General features: G+C 45.0%; 2 protein-coding genes across 4 annotated transcripts in view; both read right to left on the bottom strand.

Moving 5' to 3' along the window:
• Positions 1–89: 89 nt before the first annotated feature.
• On the bottom strand, positions 90–14,570 carry ulk1a (unc-51 like autophagy activating kinase 1a). The gene is made up of 27 exons (XM_056593280.1): positions 14,086–14,570; positions 13,909–14,001; positions 13,775–13,816; positions 12,724–12,756; positions 12,599–12,635; positions 10,697–10,870; positions 9,446–9,519; positions 9,247–9,348; positions 8,396–8,454; positions 6,615–6,697; positions 6,473–6,523; positions 6,281–6,381; positions 5,645–5,813; positions 5,495–5,552; positions 5,361–5,405; positions 5,040–5,165; positions 4,646–4,791; positions 3,394–3,517; positions 3,021–3,112; positions 2,671–2,835; positions 2,384–2,494; positions 1,656–1,807; positions 1,247–1,422; positions 987–1,105; positions 721–878; positions 391–526; positions 90–180 (listed from the first exon to the last, which is right to left on the bottom strand). Exons 1-27 carry the CDS (start codon positions 14,173–14,175, stop codon positions 116–118), a joined length of 2,781 nt encoding a protein of 926 aa, XP_056449255.1. The 5' UTR covers positions 14,176–14,570; the 3' UTR covers positions 90–115.
• Positions 14,571–15,094: 524 nt separating this feature from the next.
• adgrd1 (adhesion G protein-coupled receptor D1) overlaps positions 15,095–26,138 on the bottom strand; it is a 34,968-nt gene continuing 23,924 nt past the window's right edge. For 2 of the 3 annotated variants that reach the window (XM_056592161.1, XM_056592162.1), the window contains 12 exons: positions 25,451–25,524; positions 24,701–24,824; positions 21,875–21,978; positions 21,050–21,161; positions 20,395–20,548; positions 19,006–19,072; positions 18,612–18,678; positions 18,392–18,483; positions 18,169–18,295; positions 16,764–16,805; positions 16,582–16,674; positions 15,114–16,476 (listed from right to left, as the gene is read on the bottom strand). In XM_056592161.1, the coding sequence (XP_056448136.1) occupies positions 16,381–16,476; positions 16,582–16,674; positions 16,764–16,805; positions 18,169–18,295; positions 18,392–18,483; positions 18,612–18,678; positions 19,006–19,072; positions 20,395–20,548; positions 21,050–21,161; positions 21,875–21,978; positions 24,701–24,824; positions 25,451–25,524 (1,152 nt within the window). In that variant the 3' untranslated portion in view covers positions 15,114–16,380. Of the gene's footprint in view, positions 16,477–16,581; positions 16,675–16,763; positions 16,806–18,168; positions 18,296–18,391; positions 18,484–18,611; positions 18,679–19,005; positions 19,073–20,394; positions 20,549–21,049; positions 21,162–21,874; positions 21,979–24,700; positions 24,825–25,450; positions 25,525–26,138 lie in introns of all 3 variants that reach the window. The other variant, XM_056592160.1, reaches the window with a different exon arrangement.

Raw genomic sequence — 26,138 nt, 5'->3', positions numbered from 1 at the left:
GTGGTCGTTTCCCCTGTGTGCGGGACATCAAAGTGCTTTTGTGTATCGACAGTCTGGTGCTCATCTGCCTCTTAGCCAGATGGGTGACGGAAGAACGAAGGCCTTGTTGTCACCACTAAAGATAGCTAGCATGCTGTAAGCTGTGGAGAGAAGCAAGACGTCGCTCGATGCACTGCTTACCTGAAGTAGCAAGACAGAGATAGAGAGAGAAACACACACAGAGACAGAGACAAAGACAGAGACAGAGACAGAGACATAGAGACAGAGACAAAAATAATGATTAAATATTGCATGGATCAGAATAGAAGTATCACTAAAACAACCATATACAACTTCTTTATACCAACAACACACTTTTTTTAGTTTAGTCTTGGAAAATAAAGCACTTACATTTGTCAACGCTCTCAGCGTCGCGTTTCTCCGTGACAACACGGGACAGGCCCTCCATCAGCAGGAGGCCCTTATGGTACCGCTGGATGGATGCCGTGCTACAGTGGAACATCTCATCCAGGGCCGCGGACTGCACCTGGATACCATAGAAACATATAGGCGCGCACACACACACACACACACACACACACACACACACACACATACACACTTAACCTAACGTAACAAATAATTATAATGTAATATATGCCCTTTGGTGGGCACTTTGACCTTATCCAAAGTCTTACAATACAGTGAGTGCCTCTACCTGTCATTGAATTGGAGCCTTACCATTTGCACTGCGTGGTTGTAAATAAGTTTCTCTGCTACGATGCCATTGAAGCGGTCCATCAGTCTCTGTTTGTCCTGCAGAAAGCTCTGCAGCCGGTCGTTGAGCGAGCGGCAATACGTCACGCAGGCCTTGTACAACTCGTTCAGTTTCCTGATCACTGCACCAGAGAGACATCCTCAGTGACCATTCTTACAAGCTGCATCTTACACCCAATCCCTGAACTCAAAGTGTGGTGAACAGGCACGTCAGAGAAGGCTACTCTTACGCTGCTTCACTGTGACAGAGGGCAGTAGGCGGCCTTCTTTGATGTCCTCTTTAGCGGCGCGCAGCGCGGAGGACAGGAACTCCTCACACTTCATGTACAACAGCAGCTGCTCTGCGTGGCTGTAGGATATCCAAGAGGGTAAAGGCCAAGCCATACATGATCAAAAATAACATGTGTTGTGTGTACAGTTTGCGTGTGCCTAGGTTGGTCAGGCCAGGCCGTACACAGAACAGAGCAAAAGGCTGACCCCACTCACTGACCTCCACTCTCTGCTGAGGAGACTGATCTGATCCGTCACCAGGCTTTGCTGCAGGAAGGATACGTCAGGGCTGCTGCTGGCCTCTAGGACTTGGTCTTTGGAGAATGCCACCTCCATTACACAGTGGACAAAGGCCAGTGTGAAGCGGAGCTCCATTAGAGCATTTGTATGTGCCTGCTGTGGTTGTAGGGGTTAGAAAGACCATAGTCAGCACTTAAAACACCCTAAGAAGCTTCTTCTATAATCTTTTATATTTGATCTCCTTTTATTATACTATTGTTTATTTCCCATCTGGGATCAAAATAATCCTCTTATCTCATCGTAATTTATTAGCCCCACCGACCCATGGCTTCAACAGATCCACAATGAATCTCGAACTCAACTGAGGGTCTGTTTATATGTGTACTTACCTCCATCAGCGTGTCGTCTGGGAGCTCAGGAGGGTGGAAATCCAGGGTGCTCTCTTGGACCCCGTCCATGACCTCAACGTCACTTTCTCTGTGGGCTCTCCTGTGAAGATGGCTGCCGAAGAGCCAGGCTGTACTCATGAAGCTGGGGCTTTCTGGAGTGGAGAATACAGACAGGGTCAGTCCAACCCGTGCACTCTTTAACAGAAATTATTCACAGAAGCAATACCTTTATTTTAGAGACACAGAGAAAAGGTGAAATAAAAAAAAATTGGTAGATTACTCAAACAAAGATGTATATTTAGAGAAGTGTATATTTAGAGAAGTGTTCATGTTATTTAGATGAATAGATCACACATAAGGTAAATCCAGCATTTGACATGGAGTTTGAATATAATAACTCAAACCACCTTAAAAACAAACGACTATTCCTCCTATATTAATCTAACAATAACGACTTCCATAAAGAAATGTGTATCATTAATGCCGGGGGTTACTGTTTTTATCAGATATTTTTTTAGCAGAAAGTAAAAGGTTAATAAATTCATTTATTAGATCACTATTGGTCAAAGGAAATTAACTTGTTATGCTGCCTTATCTTTGAAATAAGTGAAAATATCGGCTCCAGACATTTAATGACACCAAAACTGTTGACGTGGAAATGTGAACAGTATAATCATAGTAATAATAGTCTTAATTGTGAGCCATCAAGCTGTGTTGAAGAACTGTACCAGAGAATATCCGAGGAGGGGTGTTTCCTATGGATGGAGAGTCAGCAAACGCCACAACCGCAGGACTGACTGACAGCCCTCCTGCAGTTCTCAGACACCCACTAGGTGAGGCTGTGGGACAGGGAAACGTTGAGGGCTGAATGAACACAGGTGGCCAAGAATTTGACCTGGCCTGACTTACTTTACAAGCACAGAGACCTCTTGCCAAGACTCACATTATCTCAAATAGCATTACTTAACTAATCGACTCCCTTGAGGACCCAATACATTTCTCAAACCCCCCATACCTGCAACAGCCTTATCCCTGGTCCCTGCTATGTCAACGCTCTTCTCAGAAAGCGGGCTGTCGTGAAGCTCTCCCTGCAGGAGCTGAGTTCCAAAGGCAGCCTTCAGCAGCATATCAGATATCCTGCCTGTACTCCATGACCTGGGCACCCAAAACAACTCCATGACTAATCAGACAACAATGTTTATGCTGTAATGATGAATCAAACAACAGCATTTGCATAACACCGCGGGCCAGAGATTAAGGCGATTATTAAATAGAACCACAACTAATTAATTCATTGCTTGATTCAAATGGCAGCCTCCAATTCAGTGCTGGTTGGAGTTGCATGAAGGATTGTTTTACCGTTTTAAGGGGCTGTTGGTGTTCTCCTGCGGCCATGCTGGCTTTGTCCGAGGGGTGGAAGAGGGGCCATGGGTTGGCAGGTTCGGAGCCGTCCATACCTGGTTTGTAATGGATAGTGGTGCAAGTATTGGATAATTGTTAATACAAATGAAATCAGGCAAAGTCTGTCATTATCCACACGATAAATAAAAAAATATACAAACAAACAGTGAATTGGTCACGGGATTGGTCAACAACGATACAGGTCAACATCGGGAAATCCAGGGGGAGAACGTTCAACTTTTTAACTGAAATTCTGATAAAATATCTCAAATATTATCTTTGATTCTTTTCAACGATAACCGTAACATTTGATTTAACATCATCATTCAAAGCCAACCTTGAGGCTCTGGGGGCCGCCGTGTTGATATCCCTGCAGGGGAGGCTGTACTGGGGTCTGGGGTCAGCTGGCGTCCTGGAGCTCAGAGGGCAGGCCTGCTCTGGGGTCCCGGGGGAGCACCCAACTACAAAAGGGACAAGACACAGACAGAGGGTTCAGAAAGACCAGTATCAGGACTATCCTCACTGCATGGAGCAGACCAGATGCTACCCAGGGGCGATTGTAATTGAGCCAACATGCTGTATTGAAGTACAGCAGAATGGATGAACGATAAAGCTTAAATATTTATCATTTGTTGACGCCCAGCCTGACTACTGTAATATGAGAGTCAATGACTGCAAAGTGGACATTAGGGATGGGCAAAATGATTCTTTTCCGGGAACTAGTTCTTTCAGTTCAGTTCACTATAACGATTTGTTTGTTTGATTCGTTCGTTTTGATTAGTTCGTTACGTCAGATTACGTCATTTGGGGTCTGCCCCCCCCCGCGCGAGACGGTCGTGAGCATAATTTAAACGACTTCTAGGCTCTAACCCCTGTGAAAATCGAGAAGATATACTATATAGTATAACCGAACGTCCCACCAATATTTATAACACTTGCTTACTCTCTATATTTCATTCATGGTTTTACATTTATAATTTTATTTTACTTTACATTTAATTCTTCATTATTCAGGCATTACAGAACTTTCATGGTCATAAATAAAAATACGAACTGCAGTTTAATTTCTTTGTTTGTTCTTAAATTGACGTAGAATGGAGCAAAGACTCCTTGGATTGGGAAATGCGTTTATCCAATAAACAGTCAAGTCTATTTTCGAAAAAATGTAGGGGGATATATGAGTGGACCCACGTCGAATGGTATGACCCAAGATACGTCAGACAGAGAAAGCGGGCATATTCGACGGTACCGCCTTGTCATTTGTTTACCCAGGTGCCATTGCAACACCATTGCTACCTCTCATTGGCTGAATCTTTGAGAACGTTGTAGACTCAATCAATATAAGTCGCGGGGAGACGAAGCTCTGTTCGTTTGTATATTTTATTTACGTGACCATATTTTTGGTACATGTCGTTCACAACGAACGAATCCCGCAACGACTCATCCCTAGTGGACATATGTTACGCCTAATATGCAATAGCAGAGTAACCTTTCAAAAACCAGCTGGCTCTTTAACAGCCAAACTGTGGGAAAGCTCTCCTAAACGGCATTGATAGGTGAGGTGGGGAACAGTGGTGGATGCCAGCTACCTTGTGTAGAAAAGCGACCAGGTGAAGCGGCTCCAGCCTGGAGCCGCGGGGAGGAGGACAGTGGGGAGCCTCGACTTGGCTGAGCCCCGCCAGACCTGCACTCTCCTGTGGAGAGTCTGCTGCTGCCCCCAGCACAAAGCATAGCCCTGAAACATACACACAAGCGTCCAGTTACATCCCTGTTGAGAGCAAACAACGTCTGACTCTTAAGGATGGTGGAGAGTTGGACGGTGCTTCCTCTCACAGCCCATAGATGAACACAAGGCTCCTAAAGAGTTAAATTGGTATGGCTTCTAGCGTGCAGTCGTTTGCCAGAGGAATGTTACCAGGGTACCAGAAAAGAGTGTTCCGAAGAATTCCCCAAAAACTTGTGTACGTTGTGGGCAGTTTATACCTCGTGGATCCATGTAGGCCCGCAGGCTGTAGGTTTTGCTCCATGCGCTGGTAGTTGTGGATCTGAGTGGGGACGGGAACGGCCACTGACTGCTGGTAGTTGCTGCAGTTAAACCCCACAGTCCTGCTACACAGAGCGAGAGAGAGGAGATACAGGATAGAGAAATGTACGAGAGGAAAAAAAATTCGAATTTCTTTTTAACCACATTTTTCAAAGGTTACCGAATTAAAATATGTACAGCTCATCCCCAGTGAGCATAAAGTCTTTACCCCACTCCTACCAGATTAATCTCAAACATCCATCCATCTATCATAGTTTTACCTGGTGGGTTTAGCTGGAGACTGCGGCGATGAAGAGGGGGAAGTCCTGTTAAAAAATGAAAATATAATAAATAATGAAATCCATACATCCTATTACTACTATATTATAAGTATGTCTACTTGTGTATGACCTACCCCGTGTATATGAGGCAGCCCTCATAGGGGGAACCATCTCCCACTTCAGTGGATTCACCTTGGAAGGTAAAGGCACCGAGGGAAGTTTAATATGCAACTACTGAGAACACACTGTATATAGTCATGTCTTGTACAGAAATCCTTTCTTACTGGGAAACTGGGCCGGCACCATAACGTAGTCCTCCCCGTAGGACGAGTCGTCCTTCCTGCCCTGAAGGGGGGGCGCCTTTGGCCGAGGGTGGTCCTCTGCCCTGTGGGCCGGGGGCCGATGCTTGTTCCGGGTTTTGTGCTGAGGTGGAGTCATCTCCTCATCGGAATGCTGAAGAGCAGCAGGAGAACGAGGCAAGAGGAACACTTGGTGAATAGACCGATGAAGTTAACAGGGGCCGATAAAACATTATGCTAAATTGAAGTATCAACATTTGACCAGATTTAAGGTTATTTTTACAGACACCATCTTTCATTCAGGGCATTTAGCAGACGCTTTTATCCAAAGTGACTTACAAAAGTAATTTTTTAAGACAAAAGATAAACAACAATATATCGCTGTCGGTACAGTAAGGATGTTCTTTGAAGTGCCAAGCACTAACAATCGCAAGGTTAACCCATTCCCTGTATACAACAAAGAAAGCTAGGATAAGATGCTACAGGATGCTAAGTTCTATTTTAAAGTGCAAGGACATATAACATACAATAAGTGCATAAGACGGGTGTTGGGGGGGTTAAGGGGGGAGGCTATGCAGAGTCTAGGTGAACTCTGAACCACACATACATAAAAACACTTACATATTGAGGGGAGGGCTGGTTGGAGATGGAGGAGCCGCTGGAAGAGCTAGCAGAGCCAGACCCAAAGCTGGGGTAGGATGGGATCATGGGAACCGGAGAAGCTAAAATGAGACAGAACCCGTTATGGATCTGAACGGCAGCGGCCGCCTCAGAGTCCCCTTATTCCATGCGTTAATCCCCAAGCCTACACACATTTCTTTGGAGTTTGACTTGATTCCAGGAAGGGGTGGCTGAAGAACTCGTCTGTGGGGAGAAGATGTCAGGAATACGTCAGGATGAGGAGTGTTGAAACGTGACTCTGTGATTAGGAGGCGTGGGGTCTCAGGGGGCTTACCGAAGGTCATCCGATCCTTGTGGTTCCTCTGCAGGAGGCCGAGGAGCAGATGGCGGAGGTGGACGGAGGTCTCCCGTGGGATGCTGAGGTGAAACAAGCAGACTTTCTGCTTAGCTCATCCCTTTAACAATGTTAATATTCAACGCAAACACGAAAAACCTGCTGGGTAATGGGTGCCGTAGTTTGGCCGACTCCAACCGTTATGACAGCCATGCTTCATGCTTTTAGGAGGCTTACAGTGAAGTCAGATAAAGGTCATGAGGGGCAGGTGGGGAGGTTGGGCATCTTGCTCATGGAGGCTTACAGACGATGGGATCAAACCCAGTATCTTTTGGCTGGAAGTCGAAAACTCAATACACTTTACTAGGCTAAGCATTTATTTAGAATCAATTTGTAAAGGTACTTAGAATAACTACATGCACAAGTATGTATTGTAAAGCTATGGAGCATATACAAGTATGTTGTATAATGTTATGGAGCATACACAAGTATGTAGTGTAACATTACGGACCATACACAAGAGAAACTAGCAACAAAGGGAATCATGTTCTTCTAATTCTTCTAAGGGCGCCAGTCTGCCAAGAGAGTTGGCAGGCTGGGACGTGGCACCGCTGGAGCAGCCAGGGATTAGCGAGGCGTCTTGCTCAGGATAGGCCTAGCAGCAGGTATTTCCTGCAGTGGCTGAATCAGCTGGCTCGACAGTACGGGAAAGAACCAAACCAGGAGGTATCTAACAACTATCGAGGGCATCCTGAAAAACACAGCGTGTTCAGCTTTAGGTATGAATACATATATGATAACCATGCTGGTTCCAGTCTCTTGCTAGTGTGCACTATTTATATTTCAAGTATATTATTAAACCCTGCTGAGGATTTATACAATTTCAGAAGAAAATCATTTTCTGCATATTTTTGGTTTATTGAGAAAAATCGATGAGAATGACGCATAACAGATTTACTACCATCCCATCACACCTATAACTGGTGCTGTGTGTGTGTGTTCCTATGCCATCTGTTTATGTCTGTGCTAAGCTATGTGGGTCAGGTGGAAAGTGATCTCAGCTCAGAGAAGTTAAAAATAGAACAACAAGAAAACCACAACCTTCATGACCTCACCGCGCGCACACACACACACACACACACACACACACACACACACACAACACCACACACACACACACCACACACACACACACACACACACACACACACACACACACACACACACACACACACACACACACCAAAGGCTTCATCTTTGCAACAGATAACCCTGGTTGCGAGCAAAGCCCTTGGGAACAGAGCCCACATCAGCCCTGGACACGTTCCAAGTCTGTGGTAGGAAAACATCAAAGCTGAGGCCTTCTCATCTAATAATCTATCCAAGTGTGAAGAGGAAATACCTCAGGCTACACTTGGTGAACAGCGCAGTCTATGCAATCAGCTTTCACTGGAAGACAATGAGAAAGTCGTGCAGGAGCCCACCACACTGTAGTAGTACTATACTCTCTGGGTCTGGCTCAGAAACCAACAACAGAAACGCAGCCAACTACAGTCAGTCAATCAGTGTCAGGGTCCGGGGATTGAGGTTGTCTCGTGTGCGTCCATGGGGCGCTTTATGAGTTATCAATGCATGGGGTTGCCGCTAAGTGACAAAAGACCCACGCGATGTGAGCGCACGTTGGGGGGAGTTGGCATGGCCGTGCCTCAGAGCAGGGACAGATGTCGGGGTGCCTGCGCCCGGGAAAACAAGCATGTGGCCGGGACCCCGGAGGTACTGACCTGGGGAGCAGATTCCCGTTGCTTTCGTAGAAGAGCCGGAGCTCCTGGGGGGTGCTGGCCTGCACACACACACACACACACACACACACACACACACACACACACACACACACACACACACACACACACAGACACACACAAACACACACACACACACACACGATCAATGTGGTATAGAAGTATGCTTAGCCAAATGAAACTGCGAGTGTGCTCGCTCAGTAATAGTATCCAGAACTCTGTGTCATTCTCAGCGAAAGTGTATTCAAGGAAACCACGCCATGAATACCCCCAGCATCAACAAAGGCGTTGCACAATCCAATACCTCACAACTGTTTACATCTCTCAGCTTGACAATCAATAAGTAAAACATTACAAAATAACAATTAAACAAGGCATAGGATAGTTAGCATGAAGCTATCCTGTGACATAAACGAGGTGACATTTTGTACTACTTTCCCTAGCAGTCATAACAGGTTGTGAAACCATGTTTGTGCTGGGTCCAAAGAAATGGCCTGCAGCCATTTCCGCATACTGTAAACAAGGGCTCTTTCCTAACAAGCATCAATTGGTTCCCCCTCAGTTAGTTGCCCAGATCAGTCACAGATTAAGACGTGATGTTTACTGGTTGATAGGAATATATATGCACTTTCAGAATTGAATCAACAGAGAGACAATGTGTGAAGCCAAATGTAAAAGCACAGCTTGGCCATGTACAGGCTACAATAATAAATAAAAAAACAGGTGTGTGTGTGTGTGTGTGTGTGTGTGTGTGTGTGTGTGTGTTGTGTGTGTGTGTGTGTGTGTGTGTGTGTGTGTGTGTGTGTGTGTGTGTGTGTGTGTGTGTGTCTCACGTAGAAGGGTGCTTTCCCAGTCAGACACTGGTACACTACTGTGCCGATGCTCCAGAGGTCAGCCCTGGCATCGTAGTTCTGGGACATGATGACCTCCGGGGCCTGAGGGCAGACAAACCGATTACAGCCCAGGAACAGGGGGTCCATATAGGCACATGCTATGTCCAAGGAAGATGGGCTGAAGGGCTCTGATCCTCACCATGTACATGGGGGAGCCACAGAGGGTGGCCGCCATCGTGTTAGTCTGGAGATGGCGAGCAAACCCAAAGTCAGCTGTACAGAGAGAAAAGACAAAGGAGGTAAGGTGATTGAGTGAGTGAGAGTGTGTAATACAGTCACAGCAAGTGCCGAAAGACAGCGGATCAATTGACAAAGCTCCTTTGTGGTCACTTAATGTCCTCGCAATTTCCCCAACCCCATGTCCAGAAAGCACATAAAAAAGGTAAAGACCCTCTCTCCCCATCCCCAAGAGAGTCTCTGTGCCTCAGTCTCTCTTTTTGGTGGCCTCAGGTTCTTTTTGGTGTGAAAGCAGCAAGATGCTGCTTTCACACCAAAAAGAACCGAGAGCCAGTTCCGGGCTGGTGCTAGGGCCAGTTCCAAACTGGTTCCAGCCTTACCCCAGTTAAGAACCGGTTGGTTTCACACCGGCCAGAGCCAGCCATGGAGCCGGCGTGACAACCGTCATGACGTCACTACAAACGTCTCCGCTAGTGAGCTTGGACAGAAGCATACGGCCGACATCTTTCTTTATTCTGGGTGGAAATAGTAACATAGTTACGCCATTAATGCGTTTATGGAAACATTTTTAGCGAGAAATGTGCATTTTACTTTCATAATGTTCGCTCGGTGAATGTGAAGGATGTTTGGTTTGATAGTTATGACGAAGAGGGAACGCTCCGTTCACTTGCATGGACATGGACTCATCTAGCTGCGTTGGCGCGTTGACGCGTTGAACCACCACAATGATCAAGTGTCAGGTTAGGCGCGCAGAAGAACCCTCGCGCCAGTTTCAAACACAACAACAACAATTTCGTCTTCGATTCAATCCGTGTATGGTTCGTTCTTTGAATATTCCGATTTAAAACAAAATCAGTAAAAACAAAAAGAATCATACACGGATTCACGTCCATTGTTTATGCCGGTCTTCGTTGGTCTTCCTGTTTATGAAGGTACGGATAACTCCGCCCCCTGCCCCCGGCGTAAAAGCGTTCTAGTTCTAGCCCAGCTCTAAAGTGGGGCCAGAGTTGAACCGGTTTTTAGGGGCCGGAGCCGGTTCTTTGGCGGTGTGAAACCAAAGCCCTGGCCCTAGCTCCGAACTGGCCCGGAACCGGTCCCGATTTTGCGGCGGTGTGAAAGGGGCAAGATTCGCATTGGGATGTTTGTGTACCTTTATTCTGCAGTTGGCCAAATGTGACGTCAATAAAGAGTTGAAAAAATGTGCCTCCCTCACCGATTTTGAGGCAGGTGTTGCTGGGACTGATGCGGCGGCCGGGGGGGGAGCAGAGCAGGATGTTCTGGGGCTTCAGGTCCCGGTGGATGATGCCTCTGCTCTGCAGGATCTTCATAGCCCTGGAGATCTGCTGCAGGAACACGCGGATGGTGTCCTCGCTCAGGGTACGCCGAGCTGCCATGAAACACAACACACAGGAGGAAGGTGATGGGATGGAGCCAACAACTTTCTCACAACCTTGAATGCGGCAAAACAAGCACGTTCATGGTACATTGGAATCTGAATATAGTACTTGCATGGCAATGAGCATGCCATGTCTTCTTCCCGCGTCATAATTTCCTGATTTGCATCTTCACCTCAAACTAGGGCTGGGTGATTTGGCCTAAAAATAAAATCTCAGATTTTTTAAAACCAAACCGATTATGATAATTTTTTTTATCTAAATGACAAATATAAATATATTTTAAGTTTGGATTTTATTTGAAGATTAACAATGATTAACAAAGTAAAATTTGGTTGCCAAAGACTTTGGCCAAACTCTTAACACCCACCTTTTTTTCAATGATCAATTTTATTATTAAAAAATAGAAAATTGACCATAAATTCGAATTGCGATTAAAAATCAATTAATCGCCCAGCTCTACCTCAAACCGAATGACAATTCATGTAAACTAATAAACGTTTATAGGCACCAGAAAAACCACCTGTTGAAAGGTAAAATAGCCAGCCTTCAGCCTCATCTTGTCCAGTGGTGTGTGTGTGTGTGTCTCTGTCTGTCTGTCTGTCAACAGGTGCACATCAGAGACACTTAACTGCTTTAACAACATGTGCTCGTTTTGGGCAGTAGCCTACATCCAAGATGGTGGAAGACGAAGGAGAACAAATGTAAGAGGGGAGAAGAAGAGCTCACTTCTTAAACGTGGTTGAAGATTAGCACATGTTACTGTCAGCTGGGGGAAAAGGGTGTCACACACACACACACACACACACACACACACACACACACACACACACACACACACACACACACACACACACACACACACACACACACACACACACACACACACACACACGATGTGATGTAAGCCTGTGTGTCTATGACTGCCGTTCTCTTTCCTCTGAAGGGCAGGAGATAAGGGAATGACAGATGGGAGGATTGTTAAACTTCTTCCGAGCATGGCCCCCTGAGCTGTAAATAGCACCGTGGGCCTTCTGGCACGGACGCAATCGGTGGGCATGCTCCCAGAGACCTGCCAGAGTAGAGACCTGAATTAGACAGTGTTTGAATATAGAACCACCAACGCCAGTGTGGCGGCTTGGACTTGGAGATCTGTTTGGCGGGGCCTCCTGGTAGAGGGGGTCCTATGGAGTCATTGGGAGGACATTTCAAACCAGGATGTATTTAGTTTTCATGAAACACTGCTGTCATACCACACTTTGGAAGATTAGTGTGTATATATATATATATATATATATACACACATACACAAAAAATGTACACTATACAACACTAATTGATTGCCTGCAAGTCTACATGTTTACACTAGGGATTAACTATCTTGTAACAATGTGTAGCGTCCCACCAACGACTCACCGGCCTCACACTTGTTGACTTAACACTCAGGAAAATGACAGACACCCGACACCAGGTTGTTATGACGATGTAACGAGCTGTGAACGGAGGAGTGTCTGTCCGGATTAGTGTCCGTCAGGAGGAGTGTCTGTCAGGAGGAGTGTCTGTCAGGAGGAGCGTCTGTCAGGAGGAGTGTCTGTCAGGAGGAGCGTCGGTCCGGAGAAGGGCTTGGTGTGTAGCCTCCCCCCTCCCCACACACATCGCTACGGTCGGAGTGCAGGAGTCAAGGATAGAGCTCACCCTGGGGTTGAATGTAGGAAACTCACCGTGCAGGTATTCAGCCAGGTCGCCTCCGTTGCAGTACTGCAGGACAACAGAAAACAAGTCTGTGTTAAAGCAAGAATCCAGCACACTCACTGTACAGTTAACGTTCATTTTGATTGTGGCTTACCTCCATGACGAGATAAACACATCCCCCAATCTCCTGTTGGGGAAAATAAACTTTTTAATTGTCACAGAGATATATTGAACACACTTCTACAAGCTATGACCCTACAGAGATATAGAAGGTAGTGTAGGGTTATCGGTAGTGCAGACAAAATTGCTTTAGCCAGAGGCCTGTGTAACAGATCCACTATCTATCTTTTCTTCTGTCAACACCAGAGGACATGACATGTTACACTAACTAAACCCTCGGACCGCAGCGTCTCCCACCTGGTCCCCCGCCATCACTCACAACAGGATGGGAGGGGGGAGAAACCAAATATCGAATTCGATTTAAGAAACGGGCAGTTTGATGACAGGTGAAATACTGAGTCACAAATACTGGGATTAATGAGTCATTCACCTTCATGCTTTATCAACATGCATCGATTGAGCCTAATACGGGGTAAGTCTTTCATATACTACCAGGGCAGGTGTTACATCCCCCACATTGTGGTACAACAATTGAGGCCTATGTAATTTGGGAAGCTGTTGTCTCAGCAGCCTGGTGTGAGCTACACAGGGCCATCTCTTTTGATATAGCTGACACAGAGATCAAATGGCTTATTATCACAGTGCATCCACTAGGAGTGGTGAGAACCGGCACAGACATACAGGTGTTTCGAGACATATCCTGTCTGGAGCTGTCACTCCTTCTGATAGGCAAACACCTATGTCCTGCATTTCCCTGTGGATACAAAGTACTCCTCTGCTCTATCTCTAAGCCCAATTTGCGTGTGTTCGGAAGCCCAATGTAGTGCGTGTGTAAACTTTCACAATGTTAAAGAGGAATCTTTTAAAATAAATCCCACATGGAAATGATTTCACATGAAAACTACAACAACCAGGGAGCCAGCTCTCTCCCCTACACGTGCGGATGATGACGCGCAATGTTTTCGCACATGTCATAGAACCACGCTTGTGTTTGCGTCCCCACTGAATAACACACGGATGTCTTGTAGTACGGGGAAACGGGATACACTTAAGTGTGGTTCAAGGAAAAGTAAATCAAACCCTACCTGATAGTCGAGTAGACCGACGATGTTTTCATGTTTGAGTTCCTTGAAGCGAGGGAGAGAGAGAGGGACTTTCAGCATTGGGAATAAAACCATAACGCACATTTTAATGAGGTGATCAACGTCATACCTCATACCTTCAGGATCTTAATTTCTTTCCCGAGGAGGACTTGGGATTTGGCCAGATTCTTCTTGTTGATGCACTTTATTGCAACTTCACAATCGCGCTTCTTCAAAAGAAAAACATAATGTTACCAACAACAGCAAACAGCTAATATGAACACCAGATGATGAGATGAAAACAAGTGAAGTACCTCTTTATGTCTCCCCTTGAACACCACAGCGAACGCACCGTGACCGATAAGGTCCTTCCTGCTGAACTCGAAGCTGCCCACAGTCTCCATGGATCAAAGAAGGACGGAAACTGTTCCACACAATCAGGACTTACAGGAGATCTTCTCGTTCACAATCATGTCCATGTCATCCATTTAAGATGTAAGATGTATTAATCAGAGCTAAATCCAGATCGTTGTGGTGACGCGTATGCGCGTTGCGCAGGCGAGAAAGACGAATTATGTCAACTAAATATGTCTGCCAACTTCTTTTACCTCTGACTGGACCTCATATCTAAAATCCCCTGACAATAATTAATACATCCCTGATTTGGATGATGTCTCGGCAGAAAACCACTCAACAAAGGGCATACTCGTTATCCAGCTTTACTGTCTTAACTTTGTAGGACGGCTGCCGCTGTAGTTATTCATATCAGAGCGCGCATGCGCACTGGAGGCTGCAGACAACACTCGCCTCGCTTTGGTTTCGTAGACCTACTGGCTGTCATCATTTCTGCAACTAAGTTGTATAAGCAACTTGGGTGCTCAGAGGCACAACATATCTGCAGGATGTTGAGGGATTTAGGTGCACCCATCCCATTCGTCAACTCCTCGTTCTCCATCAACCGACCCCTTCTCCTCTTATATTTCAATATGTATTTTATTGAATACATTTCATATATGTTTTAGTATGATAGATATACATAAATTATATATTTTTCCAAATAATGTACCTTTACTTTATTCACACACACACACACACACACACACACACACACACACACACACACACACACACACACACACACACACACACACACACTTTATCTCTCCTCATAAAGTCTAAGATGTTAGCAAGTGTTCAAATCCCTAAATCGAAAAAAACTGCTGGGTTTGACACCAGCAGTGTTCACGTACTCCTAGCCATGATTCAAGGGTCAACAATGTGCAGTATTGTATGAAAGAAAGGGAACTTTAATAAAGCCAAGACACTATATTATCATATTATCTTGAGTATTTAATGAACATAATGCAAAGGAAACAGAACAACAATCTAGCTAGTACCTTAAAAACGTTTTGATAAATACAATAGAATACCCTTTCTAAAATACTTGAAAGCAATCACTGAATATTAACTTGCCTACGTATAAAAAAGAGAAATGAGAAGTGAGAACATGAGTGATTTTACAGTAAAGCATGATGATGGTGATTCAGTGTAAGATCAATCAAGAGTAAAACAAAATTCCATAAAATCTCACAGTTTCTGGACAATATATAAAATACATTTAAGTAATTTTATTTAATTAGGCATTCCTTTCGAATGAAAATGAGCCTCACATCAAGCTGAAAACTGAAAACATAATTCACAGAACTGTGTCTGAAACACAGCCGAGTATTTACTACCCATCCAAAAAGCATCATACATGAAGTCTACAAACATTCGAGGTACTGCAAAATACCAAAGTTAATTAAATTCTCAAAGAGATCCTATGAACACACCTGTGAAACAGCAACGGACGACATATGGCGTCTGAATCGTGTGGTTGTTAACAGATATCGGATGACAGAATACGGAACAATACATTTTGAAATAAATAAATACATTGGAATGTTTGGTTTCATTTACTAGTACAAAGTTATTGTTTTTAAGTTGTTAAATATGGATTAATACTGTACATAAGAACATTGGTTTTGCAGCCTAAAACAGACCAAATAAATGAAGCAATGTGTCATTGTGGATTTAAAACCTTCATTAACTCCAATTCAAGACATGAACAGATCTTTACCACTGCCTACTATGAATATGGTCCTGTCAGCCAAACACTGTTATCCCCACCCTATTAAAATGGTACTGAAGTAATGTACAGGTCCGAGAGCATCACAGCGCCCTTAAATAAACTCTGGCTGAAACAAACAAGAGACGCGGGCTACGTGGGGGAAAGCATAAACCCATGCCCTCCCTCTTCTTCTTCTTCTTCTTCTTCTTCTTCTTCTTCTTCTTCTTTTTCTTCATTTCATTGTTTAGATCCAATCCAAGTCTCTAAATGAGGACACAACATCGTAGCTCAGTCCTCTGTGGCTGCCATCAACACCCAGAACCTTCCTATTTAGTATATGTTTTGCTTTGTTTTCTATCTACATTTGAGTGGACCATAAGGTAAAGAATGATGAGTAGCCATACTCTGGCCAGTGTTGAGTCTATGCTAGCAGTTGTACACGTTCGCTCCTCACTCGCATCGACCGCCAGAGAGACAACCGACGTTGAGCCAGAGTTCCTCAGACGGCCGAGAGGTCCATGCGATTCGCAGAGTTGGTGCTCTTGTCCCACGTGTTCATCTTGGTGGGGGTCATCCCTTCCTTGTTCCCGTTCATCTGGAGGTCATAAGAGGACGGGGTAGGACAGGGGGATGGAGAATTAGTGATTTGTAAGCAATGGCTGAGTTCTGGCCGATTCAACCTGTCGTTGACCACACTCACAATGTCGGAGTTGAAGGGCTTGACGTTGATGTTGCGGATGGAGCTGCTGGTGAGGGACCACACCTTCGTTTTGTGTTTGAAGGCAGCTCTGACCTAAAAGAGGAAGTCCAACAATGAGTCCCGTTCAATGAGGGTTCTATAAACCATTTGTACAGAGAGAATGGGGACAGACAACTCCTTACCTCAGAGTTCAGGAGACAGTGGAACAGGAAGACAAAGAATCCCTGATGAGAAATACAAAAATACAATAAACCAGGACTCAGGAGTGCAAGCAGTCAAACGCAGTGTTCACAGCCCACCCACTGCCTATCCCAGCAGCCGGCCTTGTCAAGCCAATCACGGGGTTAGTGCTGTTTTTTTACTCCCATAACCAACACACACACACACACACGCACACGCACGCACGCACGCACGCACGCACGCACGCAGGTTTAATAGTAGATGCCGTTTATGTGTGATTTTGTGCCACCTGCTGGCGAAGTGGTGCATTACGCTTAAGAGCAATTGCCTTTAAAGGGTAGTTCGGAATTTTGGACATAGGTGCTGATTCCCAAGTTAACCTTGGTGTTCTTTATCATTGGAGACAGTTTTCCACACATTTCATTCAGTCCTTCTAGTTGCAGAGTTTGCTCGTGCTAGGCTAGCGCACGGCAACGGGCAATACTAGCCTGCTAATAAAACAGTCTTACCCACTCCACAGTACACCCGAGGCAAATCAACTATAATGCCAGACGGTCGATGTAAATGTCTGTGTTGATAGAATAATGTTAGAGATAAAACCAACCATGGAAGGCAGTCTCAGAAGGATAAAAGTGATGCTGCATACATCAACGGCCAAACAATATCACCGTACACACCCTACATCAGATTAACAATAAATACCATCTGCTATCAATACAAACATTTCTATATTGCAACCTTCATTTAGACTACTGTATCTTTACCCATTTTGAAATAATGAGTGCAATACAAATGAACAACAATGGCAGTTTGTCTGATAGGTGTGGGCTGATTAGCCGTTACAAGTCATTTTGGAAATCTGACCCTTATGACATCACAGGTGGCCGTGTCCACCTAGATGTGTGCTGGATAGATCAGTCTAACAGCCTATCCAGTGGAATGAAGCGTTGCTCATCTATCCGTCACACATCTAGGTGGACACGCCCACCTGTGATGTCTTCCTACCTATTCAAGGGGCGCAAGTTGGTTGGCGCTATCCTGCTAATTTCTCTTTGTGAGAAATACGAAGTGTGGCGTCTGAGCGTTTGCATGGGTTGAAATGCGTGAGACTTCAGAGCCCTGCAAAATATGGCATGTACACCAATTTTCTGAGTCTTTCGGGCAGATATGCCGAGCGAATCACTTTAACCGTGAATTATAGTGCCCCCTATCGGAATTTCGGAACCAAACTTTATCATGACCTGCTTACTGGGGATATGTATATAAAAGTCCACCGCTGAGAAATAAGCACTACCAATCCGGAATAATAACACCCAAAGCCTAAAATAACAAATACCGTAGGTATCCACAGTTACACTGTGAATACCTAATTAATTTTCCAGCAAACACCCCATCAAAACTCCTTACTTGTAATGAGTTAAACACGGCGAAGATGTAGAGGAACGCCAGGGAATGTGTGTTGACGGTGAGAACGCCAAAGATCCAGGAGATGCCCAGGATAGGCAGCAGCACGGCCACCGCCTTGGCAGTGAGCCTACACAGGCAGCAGGGGGAAAGAGGAAGGTTACGGCCATGTCTGTGGTCGGAATCAACACCATTCAGAGCAACGTCCATGTTCAGGGGAACTCACCTGACAGCGTTGGCATCTCCGTGAACCTTGTAGCTCTCTGTGCTAATGCGAGATATGATACGTGTCACAGAAATCAGGATGCCAATGTTGACCTAGACAGAGAACACACGCATCGCCTGCGTTAGACCACACCATGTGGACACGTGTGGAACGGTAAACCAAGCCAAGACTGAGTCAAACAGAATAAAATGTTGTAACATTTGAAATGGGCCTTTCTCACCACAATGACAAAAAGTGCTGGGGCCACAAAGGCCCAGATGGCTCCGTTCTTCAGAGACAGCCAACAGCTGAAAGAGAGCAGGGGGAAGGTTCAAGACCAGCCATTATCGACCGCTAATGGCTCCATTTCCAGTTACAGTTATAGCTACGGTAGCTGCGGTAGAAAAGTGCGTAGCGCATGTCTCAATGTCCAGTGTATTGAGTCATGCTGTAAACACGGATAATGTCTTGTGTGTCTGATGTTTAGTGACAAATGACTGATGTAAACTAATTAGGGGGAAATGGTTCAACCCAGTTCCAGTTTGATGGTTATTACTGGAGTATCAAGGGTCAGACGTGAACTGAGGCTCTTCATACCAGAACTGTTGTTTGTGCACACAGATCAACTTATTTACTTATCAACTTCTCCGTAGCTGGTCATGGACGAGGTCATGGAGACCACACAGATCACCAGAGGACAGCCTGTAGGGGGAGACATGCAGAGATGGTTGTCGCTGTTTGATGGTCAACTACTTCATCAGCAAAGAATCACAGTCATCATAGGGGGCCAAGCACAAAGGTCAAGATGCCCTATTGTAATTGTTAGTGTTTATATCGTTTATTTATTTGTGTTACATTTTTAAATGGAAAGAGAGTCAAAGAGTTGTTAAATATTGTGTGCATAACATTTGGCATTATACTCCAATATGTGCTGCAAATTGGAATTGAAGGACGCTGTTAAAGAGCATCAAGTTGTCACCATCAATGGTCCTCATGTAACAATGTGATGTTTGCTCTGTTCAGACCCACGGTTATCGCCATAGCAACACAAACGTTTGTTATTATAAAGTCGTGTTTCCAAATAAATAATGGTGTCTTTGTTTTTTCTATTATTTTAAGCATGCCAGATAGATAGGTGTGGTTTGGAGGGTCGCCTGAACATTACGGTGTTCCTTAAATGGCTTTAGAGGGTCTTGCCCCTATCCATCTGGGAATATATATAAACTGAAACAAAGTCAGAGATGTCCGTGCTAATTGTGCTTGACCCAGGTCTTTGTTGTAACACGTTCTCCAGTGTTCTCCACGTTCTCCACTATTTATCTATCTATATAGAACTCTTAATACATCACAGACGTTCACAGCTCCTTCTAGCTGCGACCTCACCCGTGCTCCACCGCTCATTGAACATTACCAGATAAAAAAGAGATCTTTTACTTTGAAAGAGGAAATTAAACGAAAAACTCTCTGAGATTCATTGTTGCAAAACAGCGGGAACCATTAATGACAAAATGATTGCTTTCCATCATACGTGTGTGTGTGTGTGTATCCGGCATTGGGTTTTGCAGTTGGCCCACGACGAGAAAGAACTACTTTGGCAGAAAAATCCGGTTACTCATATGAGGGAGATCTTATTTCCACTAATTGTTTCAGTGTGCGGAGGAGGAGAGAGCGAGCAGGGAAGCTCAGCGTGATGCGTTCAATGTGTATTAGCTGAACCCGGGTCTGTCCACTTAGGCACGGCAATGGTACGAGCGCAGACAAGTCAAATATGAGTCATTGTTTGATACCGAAATAATGATTAAAGTGATACGTGTGCGTTTAAGAAGGAGTCGGTTTGAGGGAAAGTGGCTCCTGTGAGTTGCGAGATGCTTTTGCCGCGGTTACTGACAAATAACGGAAAAAGAAAACGATCCTTTGTATATTCCTTTGCTAAATTCCAATATATAATTAATATTGTTATTGTTATCATTCTTGGTTATTATCTATACGTATATCATTTGGTTAGCGGGTGGCGGTGGGCGTACCCCAGCCAATGGCGTAGTAGTACAGGTGTTTGCTGCCCTCGGAGCCGAACACCTTCACCACCATGCTGTAGAGGTGGAGGCCCTCCACCAGCATCCAGGAAAACGCACTCAGGAAGAAGAAGTGAAGCAGGACCGCCATCACCTTACAGGGCAGCTGGATTGCAGAGGCACGCACCCACACAGAAACAGACAAAGACACACACAAACGCACATTCACACACACACACACACACACACACACACACACACACACACACACACACACACACACAACACCACACACACACACCACACATGCACATGCACAGACACACACAGACACACACACACACACACACACACACACACATACAAATAGGAAAATATGCACAATCACACACAGACACGCACAAAGAAACATAAAGGGCACCACAACATTTCCCCACACCACATGAGAGAGTAATCCCTTAGTTTCTGGCTGGGGTGATGACCTCAATGCTTGGTAAGGGGAGGAGGGGAGGAAGAGGAGTAGAAGGAAGGAGGATAGGGGAGGAAGAGGAGTAGAGGGGAGGATGATAGGGGGGGTAGGGAGGAAAAGGAAAAGTGGGTAAGAGGATAGTGGAGAATAGGGGAGGAGTAGAGGAGGATAAAGCAGCTCCAGGGAGGAGAAGCGTACCGTGCCGGGCTCGAAGCGAGAGCTGATGAGCAGCAGGATCTCAGCCACCAGGATGGCGAAGGACAGGTTGGCGTGGATGTGGTAGCGCTGGTTACGGATGGTGCTCACCGACCTGCATACAAAAGCCGAGTACAGTCAGGTCCCTCAAGCCGGAGTACTGGGCCTCCTGTACGACCCCATGGATGTCTCTTCAGTAGACAGAGGAGAGAGTTCTGCACACCCTGACTAAATCATCTACAGTCAGACCACGGCTGTGCTCATGATCATGTCGATTGAAGGCTCGAAATCCTCAAACGTCATGATAACTCTCACAGTCTGAAGAGAAGCAGAACCAGGGGAGAGAGGATACAACGCTGGACAAACGGTAGGGATTCTGCTCTGACTCTCTTAGCTCTGGCAGTTAAGATAGTCATAATCAGTGTCCATGTTCATATGTAGAGTTCATATGCGATCAAGACCATATACAATCACTGCAAAACACTGTACAAACGCACTTTAATAAAAGCACAGTATAAACCAAAATCAATAAAATCAGTGTAAAAACAACACACATCCATAAAATCGGTTCTTATCAATAAATAGGCATTGCAGCCACACACACTGAGGTAGTAAGTCAATTGAAATCTGTTTTGCATGTTCATGTTTGAAAGTCATTCTGCTCCATAAGGCATGATGGCGCCATGGATACAAGCCAAACCAATCTAAAGTCCCAAAAATAAAAAAACTAAAGTTATGAACAATAAATAATTATGAATAATGAGGAAGCTGAAGGATCAAATGTAGACCAATGAAATAGATGCAAATGATGCTGATGACTGTACTCACGACAGGATTGCAAAAGTGACCAGAGTAATTGCGAGACAGAAGATGGAGATGGAGCAACCGATGTAGCCGATGATGGACAGTGCCACCTGGTGGACCTCACTAAGCTGTGCACAAATAAAAAACAAACAAAACGACAAATTATACATAGCAATAAAGTATAAACACATCATTATCTTGTTTATGAGTCGATCTTTTAAGCAATCCGCCATGATATAAACCACAAGTGAAGCCAGAACTCTGGAGATGAGCCAGAATGCAATTAAGGAAGCAGCGACCTCTGTAGGCCGGAAGGGAGCCTAGAAGCATCGCTACACTTTGGGCCTTAATATTACGCGCCCTTTCCAAGATGTACAGAAGTAAGTGATTAAGGTTAGACTCTCCCTGCCATACTCTATTCCAGAGGCTCTGCCATGTTTCCTTTAGTGTTCACTAGAAGACGGGGTGGCCAGGAAACATAAAGTGGTCTTGATGAGATGGATGCTGATCACTGTGTTAGTGACCCTCATTACTGTCTGACATCATGTCATTGTAATAAAGTTGAGAAGAATGAAAGAAAAAATGAAAGCATTCTGAAAAAAACATATTAAGGAGCTCGGTTGCTTTTTGTTTTGAATGGTTTCTCTCTTGCATCTTACATGATCTAATGCTTTTGTTATGTATATATATATATATATTATATATATATATATATAAACCTTTTTTATTAGAAAATTCTAAAATCATTGTTGGGGTTAATAACACATTAAGCAATAGATATTATAATTTTGTTCTTCAGAAGACTTGTTAAAAGTGTGGCTAATCCTCTCTGATCCCAGATTTCCCATCTGGTATCAGTAGATAAAGGTAAAGGTGTCTTCTGCTGGGAGGGGGGGGGGGGGGATTCCATCCAGGCTGCTACGAGGATCTGGTTTTGATTCCCCATGAACCCTCCCTGTCATTAGGGGCTGTGCAGTAGGGGGGGCCCTAGGGATTTTGCAGCTGAGGAACCGGGCCCTCCACTAATTAGAGAGCAGCTCGTGGAAAGTATAGACTCAGACGGACCTCTGCTACCCAAACACAGAACCGAAAGGCCCTCTTTTTCCTATTTAGGGACACCATCTGCAAGTCACGGCCGTAGCACAGTGCTGAGAGTCTGGACAACAGTGAAGAGAGGAAGAAACCAAAACACTGTGGTGGTGACAGCAGCCGGCAGGGAAGTCTGGCCTCTGGCACCTGCCGTTGGCAAACGTGCTTCGCAGAACCGTCAGATAAATACGAGTGAACAGTAAAAAAGGGAAACTGCTATGGCTTGAAGTTGTTCCTGATTTCCATTTGATTGCATGAGGAACAGCAGATACCATGTGTCCGACTTAATAAGACAAAAACCGCCTCCTTTGTGAAACTCACGGTCCAGGAAGAGTAGGGAGACCGACTCCTCTGGGGAGCTTAAGGCAGCAGCACACCATTCTGGTATTCCACAGAGCTGCTCCTCATGAAGACACGAGGACTAGCGACGCCGCTCGGGGTCCCCCAACTCCGCTCAGCCAGAGCACAGATCCACATTGAGCACCCAGTTGTAGCACCCAACTGGGTGCTACACATTGGTGGTGGTTAGTGAGGTCCCCCCTTCACTTTAGGCGTCTTTGAGTGTTATTAATTATTATTATTCTTCATGTTTAACCTCTGTTTTCCTTTTATTCCTAGTCTGTTTTACATAGTTTTGAATGATGACTATTTGCTCTGTAAGGTGACCTTGGGTGTCTTGAAAGGCGCCTCTAAATTAAATGTATTATTATTATTATTATTATTGAGACGTGCATCTTGCCCTGCAGAGATGTCCTCCAAAATCAACAAGGTGGGTCGCCATGTGATGATACACCACTCCTTTCCGCCCAAAACCCCTCACCCCACTCCAGTGACCAGACTAGTGAGGAACACACTAGGACCCAGAGCATGGTCTGCTTGTATGTACTGCTGCCTCCCAAATGCCTTACACCTTGGTGCATTTCACTCTCCAGTAAGCAGTGACCCAGAAGGGAGCCAAACACGACTGCGAAAGGCAAGTTCAGGTGCTTATTCCTGCTTTGATTGATCTTGATTGCATTGTTCTATTATTGCAATGAATGTGGCTCTTTGCCCTGTATTGATTCAGTTGAGCATTTGTTCATGTCATGTCTGCCCATGTTCCCACATTATCCAACCCTCATAGGGACCGGGGTTTCCCCATTTGCATCTTTCAAGAGGTGATCAGTGTACCCGTTTGCCTTAGTCAAACCCTTAGTCAAACTGGGGTAGACATCAAAGGCACCAGCACTGTTACTGCTGCTGAGGGAAATGCACCCCTCAAACATCCTCATGCTGTCAGTGAAGACCACTCCCCCTTTCTACTCAGCCAATTAGGTTATTTTGCCTTTATTGACGAGTGAAATCCTATCTTAAAGTGCAACTATGCCCCAATAGTCAAGACCCTCACTGTCTCATTAAAAATGTTCTGCTGCCGTCCTCCATCCCATTCTCCTCCTCCAAGTCCTGGGCTCCTCTGTCTCCTGTAGCAGGAACTGCAGAGCAGACCTCACCAGGGATCCATCTAGCCACCCCACTACCAGCAGCCTCTAGTCCCCATCATCTCTGCTCCCGGCGGATTTACAGGCTTCTTCGTCCAATGAAGAAGGCGAAATCACCAGAAATCACCAATACACATTTGGGGGGGATTAAGATAAGTCTTCCAGATGTATACATACGTTTTGCCTGGAGGGCTTCCAATCAAATCAAGAACATTCTGTTTTCGTGTTTGGTTTTCTTTGTTTTTCGTTGTTATCGTGTGGAACCCCGGAAAAGATGTCCTACCTTCACGGGCACGACCTGCATCAGGATGGCGAAGTTGGTCAGGTGGTTACACAGACACACGGAGAAGTTCACGTTTCCACCCGAACGCACGCAGCCCTGATTGGACCACACTCCCTCCTTTGAGCTGAAGATGCAGAGGAGACAATAACCATGGTAACGAGTGAGAAACGTTGATTCAATACTCATATCATCTTAATGTTCTCATGCATTAAGCTGAGAAAGGCCAAGAAAAAGCACAAGACAAATGAACCTCTTTTCCCTGCAAACACAGAGAACAATGGGAAACATGTGAGGCGGGCTGTTACTGGATGAGCACGGATATGTGTTCCACGGCGTTTAATCTGTGACAGGACAATCCAATAATTCCCCTTTTTTTGGAGCAGAGGGAGGAAGCATCCTGAGTCCAAGTAAAACACTCTTGAAATGATTTATGCTTTCTAACCCACCACTTGGCTGTGCTGATGTGAATACCGTGTTTTCACAGAGAGAGCCGCCTTGCACACCATAGCTCAGGATGCAATGCTGTGCCTTACACTATCCATCTCAGCAATTGACACCAAGAATTCTTAAAGAGCGTTATTTTAGAGACTAAGTACTTTAGCCTTTTACTGTGCATTCATTTTGGTAAGACTTTGGACTGTAGTGCTCTACTTTGAATTCATTGTATTGGTTATTTGGGGACCTTTCATCTGGGGGGCATAATGGGAGCATGCTGGACTTGGTCCTTTGTGAAAAGTGACAGGGACTCACCTATAATCTAAGAAGGCACAATAGAGGAAGACTTTGTTGCTCTGATTGACGGCTTGTTCCTCTTGGTCTTTGGTCTAAAAAGAGAAAATTATACAAACACAGACCGTTATAAAATAGCAGCCGACAGCAGAGGATTTACTGCATGCCTTGGTTCAGTTAATGAATACAATTTGGACATTTAATTGAAAATATATTTATTTAGTTATTTATTCATTCCCATTTTTCCTCCATTCTTTCTTTCTTCTTTCGTTCTTGGTTTCTTTGTTTCTCTGTTTCTTATTGTTTCTTCTCCCCTTCTTTCTTGGTTTGATCCACATGCCCACCAGAGGCATGACAGCTTGATTGAGGTTTAAAACAGAGACTTGTGTGTTTTAAACTCGCCGTATAAAACACACCGTCCCAACGCAGTACCATCGCCGCTCCGTTGCTGTGCAACATCTGAAAGGGTGCTCAACTAGCCAGAGATCAGGAACAAAACAAGAGAGAGGGAAGGGAACTGGCGCAGGGAGGTGCGAAGGTGATTAGTACCACGGCAGAGTATGCTGCGCCTAGCGCCTTCAACGGTTTGATTTGATTACAACTCACTTCTTCCAAACAATTCCTTAATATGCCATTTGGCCTCTCCCCAGGGGACAGTGATCTAATGGCTAAAGAGCAAGAATCTGTTAATCAGGGCATGGCGGAGGGG

Source organism: Gadus chalcogrammus, chromosome 6 (genome assembly GCF_026213295.1).
Source record: "Gadus chalcogrammus isolate NIFS_2021 chromosome 6, NIFS_Gcha_1.0, whole genome shotgun sequence".
NCBI classification, from domain to species: Eukaryota; Metazoa; Chordata; class Actinopteri; order Gadiformes; family Gadidae; genus Gadus; species Gadus chalcogrammus.
This window is presented reverse-complemented; position numbering and strand designations above follow the sequence as displayed.

What these genes read in the sequence shown, in the direction of transcription:
- ulk1a (XM_056593280.1), bottom strand. Translation starts at nt 14,175, where the DNA reads ATGGAGACTGTGGGCAGCTTCGAGTTCAGCAGGAAGGACCTTATCGGT. An exon ending in AAGTCAAACTCCAAAGAAAT is followed by an intron (nt 6,382 to 6,472) that starts GTGTGTAGGCTT and finishes GTCTCATTTTAG; the next exon opens with CTTCTCCGGTTCCCATGATC. An exon ending in GGCCTACATGGATCCACGAG is followed by an intron (nt 4,792 to 5,039) that starts GTATAAACTGCC and finishes TGTATGTTTCAG; the next exon opens with GGCTATGCTTTGTGCTGGGG.